The following is a 5,832-nucleotide window of genomic DNA, read 5'->3' as shown; positions in this document are numbered from 1 at the left end:
TTGTAAATGCTGTACTCATTATAAAGCATCATTAAGAAATACAAAACAGATATACATATACATTTGTAATGACACGAAAATCTACGTACTTACACGCTTACGTTTCTCCTAACTGCATATTGGAATAAGATATTTGCAAGATTATCATTATCTTTATGTAATAGTTGCTTTTGGTATCTTCTCGAAGATTTAATGCGACGACGTCAATGCAAGGGTTCTTAGGACCCTCTAAGTGAACGCTCAAATCAAAAGATTTTTGTTCTGGCCCAGGACTCCAAGTAGTAAGATATTTTCTTAATCCCCCTTTTGTTGAAACTGAGAACATATTTATAGAGTTTTGGAACCAAATTGACCTACTACGTAATGATTTCTCGACTGAGCCATATATAGCTGTGTACGTTCAGCACGGCTAGCAAATCTAGGACACGATACGGGGACATGTATTGATCTTGACAGATTCTATATAGGTGAATGTTGTATAATTGATGTTGTCTGGTATGATTCAGATACGAAAGCTAAAGCCAGTCAAGAAGCTTCATACAAATTTCGATACTCACATATTACAACCAAAATTCACCGATACTTACTGAATAAATAAAACGTCCCCCAACACTTATTTTTATCGTTAAAAAAAAAAAAATTATTTCTATCAATAATGATGAACTATATATGCATAATTTTTATATCATTTTAGAAATCTTGTTTTTGATCAACGTGTATTCTGACAGCACATATAAGTTGATTTAAAATATAGAAGGTATTTTTTGGTTAATGCATTCAATAGGCTCTCATAGTCGACTATAGACACAGATCGAGACGAGTTGGGGAGTAAACTAAGCCCACGTCTTATATATATTTCACCATCATAGAATATGGTTATGGTCGGTCCATTTCATTTAATCCCTCTCTCTTGTCTCTAGAAATCCTTTAAATTTTTTTTCTTTTCTTTTTATAATTCGTATGTTGTGAATTCTGTATTAATAATCTTTTGAATCCATAGATATGAGATGATTATCACAACTATAAAATTAAAGTACATCTAGCTAGCTAGTGACGAATGATTCTTACAACTAATTCTAGGATCGAAACTACATCTAACTACTTGGTTTGTTATCGAACATTATAATTATAATATTGTTGAGTCCCTATTTGACATGTTGCACTCAAATATCATCAAGAAATCAAAACAAGTTAGAATATTCATGTTGTTCTCTTAACTTGTTGAAAAATAGACTACTTAATCACACACAACCACTCTTAATATTTTTTTCCCATGAACGAAAGAAAAACAATATTTTTATTGAGTATATAACAAAAAAAAATATTTTTAATTATAATATTTTTAAGGAAGAAAAGGTTATATAAATTAAAATCTTGAAAAAGTTACATCTACCCTGCCAAAAAAAAAAAAAAAAAACAGTTTAATAACAAACATTACTTGAATGTTGAATCTGACTGCAATATTTATACACAAAACTAATTTGACCATTAATCACCGAATTCTTTTGTTTCTAACACCGAACAAGCATTAAAGTATTCGATTACAATCACATAAACATAATGTATAAACAAGAAGTGGCTCTACAAGATGCAACACATACTCTAATTTTCGTTTATAAAAAGAAAAATAAAATTAGAGTCTTCACATTTTTTTCTTTGTAAATAAAAAACAAAATCTTCATTGAATAGAAAAGATGTATATCTAACTTTAAAGATAAGAAAATATATACTTTACTTAGTAGAGAAAAAAGAAGAGTCTCATGATATATATAACTATATTCACTTAAGTTGAGTGGGATCTTTGCCAAATGAGCTCAAGCTCTCGAGCAAAGTCTTTTGGTCGGCCGACGACAATGGTGATGTGGTCTTTGTCAGGTATGACGTGGACAGTGGCACGTGGCAATTTGCTCTTGACACTGTAGCTACACTCCACAGGAATGAGCTCGTCCTTGCCACCGTGGAATATGGCGATGTCACAGTCAACGTGGTCACGGACATGGTCCAGATACGAGTCGAGCTTGGCTCCTGACCCGAAGATGATGTTGTGTAATGTGTGAAATGACCCATTATGTGTGTGACATAAGAACCCCTCTATTAAATACGTTCGCATCCTGCAAACACATGATATTTAATTTCGTTATTCAAACTCTTTTTCGCACCTTCTATCAAACGTTCAAATTAATCATATTCCACATATATTTCTACGGTGCAAATTTCATTTTGATAGATACATTAAGTGACCAAAAATTCAAGATGTTTTGTTCTTGTATCTCACTTTATATGGCATATAAACAGTAAAAAGTTATACATATATTTATTAGTATGATATAAAACGCCAAAATGAATTAAATGCATGGGGTCAAATAATGGAGGAGACACGGTCGATATAAGTCGCTTTCTATACGTTTCAAGACAACTTTTTCTATAACATAAAGCTATTATAGATTGCATTCTCAATATCGCCTATTTTAATTCCAAATATAGTAGTATCACATAATTTATGTTAAAACTAATAAAGTTGACCAATCAAAGATTATATAAAAGAAAAAGTTGTGTAAGTTCATCACATATAACAATTCCGAGGCGTCAGTTTCAAGGTATTGAAGAAGATGAGTGGTTGGTTCATTTAAACGCCTAACTGCATGTACGGTGGGTTGATTTTGCTTATTCTACTTTTCAAAATATCGTCGACGTAAATTATCTATTATAATTAGATTGAAACGTAATTAATTAAGGCCAAGTTTGTTATTCCTATTTTCTTAGGTTCCCCATGTATGACAAACATTTGTATGGTATATATATGTACCTGTTTAGGGTGAGAAGGCGGGTGACAAATTCAATCAAGTGATGGTTTTTGATAAGGACGAGGCCAATGGTGCGGCCTAGGTGCTCGTACCAGCTAAGCACTGATGCACCAAACTGCATTGGTGGCCAAACTTCCTTTCGAGCCACTTCCTTCATTATGTATTGGGCTGGTTGGACTCCCTTTGGCACCTTGTAATATGGCTGCCATATTATAACTTCAATTAGTTACCTCTTAAGTCCAAAATATTCATAACTAAAACAAAAGATAGTACTTGGGAAAACAGAACGTCCAGAAAAAAACAATACCAAACTTATTCATTTTTGGTTAGGCTAATATACTATTTTAAATGAATTTCAAACACACGAACCCATATATATAGTATATTTTAAAAGGGTTAAAAAAAAAACCAAAAATTTAAATTTATTTAAGGATATATTAATATCACGTATAAGTGTTGACTTACAGGAGCCAAAAGAGTAAGGGATTTGATAGCTCCTGGATGTTTAACGGCGAGTGCAAGAGCCAAAATGCAGCCTAGGGAGTGAGCGACGATGTGGAACGTTTTGAGTTTGAACTGAGAGATCACCGATTTCTCAATCATCTCTAAATGTTCTCTTAATGTATATAACGAGTCATTTGGCTTAGGACTTCTTCCATAGCCCAAAAGATCGACTGCGATGAACCTATACTTCGATTTGGCCGAATCAGAAAAGTTTGGGAAGAGAGTCTCTGTCCAAAACGCGGATGATGATACGAAACCATGTATAAACACAACGTTGTCTCGGACCTTCTTTTTATCTGCACATACAGTATATCATTTATTTATGTTACATTAATATATCAAAATAAGTCTACTTTTGTGTAACGGGTGGCGACTAGAAAAATATAGTATATTAAATTTTGATACTTCTACGTAACACAAAAAAAAAATATTGGAAGTGGATAAATTAATTTACATGCACAGAAATGAATGTTGGAAGTGGATAAATTAATTTACCTTTGGGTTGTTGAACTTTGACAAACAGAGAATCTCTGTTGGAAGAAGTGAGCCAAGAAGTGCAGAAACTGCAATGACAATCCGACCATCTTGGAGCTGTCGAAGATTTCTCAACCACCGTAGAATTAAAAGTCATTAATCTCTTTTTACTTTTACTAATCTTCTTCTTCTTAGACTCATCGTGATCACAAGATTCCACCACATTGCCTCTCATGATCAAACCCCTATAATTAAAACATTTCACGGACCTCACGAGCTTAGAGAGCCTCGTTAGAAGTGAAGGACCACGTGAGTAGAGCGTGTCCGAGATCTCATCGAAATGGATCTTATTTCTTGTCAATGACACAACCTTTGAGTACTCTCCTCGTTCCGACACTATGATCTTCTCGGTCTTGGCTTTAGCCTCTGGTGGAGAATAGCAGTAGCAAGGTTTCCTCTCTGACTCCAAGAAGTAATCCAAAGTCTTGTACGTAAAACAAAGCAAGAAATCGGCAATGTCGAGGAGGGAGAAGACAAAGAAGCCCACAGTGCGGTTGAGCCACCGTGCAAAGCCCATGATGAAGTTGTGGTGGTGAATGTTGAAGAAGGGGTTTGATTTGAACCTTGGAAATGTGTTAGTGAGAGTGTTATATAAGTTTATGATGATGATGATGAGAGAGAGGGTAATTTATAGCAGATGACAGGTATATGAATTTATTGTTTCATTTAAAATAATTTGCTGTCCAAAGTGATGAAATTGGGTGGAGGTTGAACCTTTTTTTTTTGCAAACCCTAAATTAAATATTTAATTTCATTATACTTTGTCATAATATGTTTATAATTTGGAATGTACTATATTAATTTATGGTTTGAGAGACTTTTGAGGTAAAAGTACCAACAAGAAACTATGCCTCATCACTATATATATGCTTAAGTGTTTTGAATGAAAGAAAACAAGAAAAGTCTTACATTTTGCTTTAATAATCATGTAGAATTTTGTGTTTCATTATCTTTTGGAGATTGTTGTAGATTGGCTGATCTGAAGTAAACAAACATGTAAGAAAAATATGATCGTAGTCAATGTCATTGAAGATCACTTAATTATGAGGTGTCTTCCTATGGACCTCCAAGGCTCCACATACTTCTTCTAGAGCTTGAGTACCAGGATAACTAGAGATAATTAATTACAACATTTGTTTTAAGGGTTCGAAGGTTGAATGTAAAGAATAAGGACAATGACTACTTTCGTATCACTTAAAATTAGAACATAGGTTTAGTGCTTGAGGACCAGGATGAACTGAGACATATAATTGCAACGTCAGTTTATGGGTTCGAAGGTTGAATCTAAAGAGAATTAGGACAATGACTACTTTAATTTGTACCCATCTTGGGAGATGCCTTACATTTTCTATTAAGCTTTACTTTTTTCCACACCTTGTCCTAATTAAGAGCTTTTAGATGAAATTGACATGGAATGACAGTATTCACCATATTGGATTGGATATCTATATGTCACGATTTGATTAGTCTTTACATAAATAAAAAATAATTTTCAACAATATATATATATATATATATATATATGTTGGTAAAGATATTTTAACATTCCCTTAAATATTTTATGTTTTTGATTACTTAATGAAATATGGTAAATCCAATAAATGTAGTAATTTTAATAAATATTTAATTTTTCCATTTTAGTAAATAACTAGATTAAGACCCGTGCTAGAGCACGGATTAAAATTCATTTTATTTATTTTGTATTTTTTTATAAAATATAATTTATGTAATTGTTTTTAAAAGTTTTTTTGGATAAAATATTATACAATAAAATCAAATGCTAAATATGATGACTTGAAAAAACACTTATTTTGTAAGTTTTATATTGTTAATGATTCTAGATAAGTATCCATGCTATAACACTAGTTAAATTTTATTTTATACAAAATTTGTGTATTTTCTATTTTAATATATTATATTAATTTATGTAATGTGAAGTTATTTCAACAATGTATATTCTACCTCATGACTTGAATGCCATTATACGACA

General features: G+C 32.2%; 1 protein-coding gene across 1 annotated transcript; it reads right to left on the bottom strand.

The window, feature by feature from the left end:
• LOC104719855 (probable lysophospholipase BODYGUARD 2) lies at positions 1,489–4,476 on the bottom strand. The gene is made up of 4 exons (XM_010437838.2): positions 3,804–4,476; positions 3,270–3,604; positions 2,807–3,006; positions 1,489–2,111 (listed from the first exon to the last, which is right to left on the bottom strand). The coding sequence occupies exons 1-4, from the start codon at positions 4,357–4,359 to the stop codon at positions 1,784–1,786; spliced, it is 1,419 nt and encodes a 472-aa protein (XP_010436140.1). The 5' UTR covers positions 4,360–4,476; the 3' UTR covers positions 1,489–1,783.

Source organism: Camelina sativa, chromosome 10 (genome assembly GCF_000633955.1).
Source record: "Camelina sativa cultivar DH55 chromosome 10, Cs, whole genome shotgun sequence".
In the NCBI taxonomy this organism is placed as follows: domain Eukaryota; kingdom Viridiplantae; phylum Streptophyta; class Magnoliopsida; order Brassicales; family Brassicaceae; genus Camelina; species Camelina sativa.
This window is presented reverse-complemented; position numbering and strand designations above follow the sequence as displayed.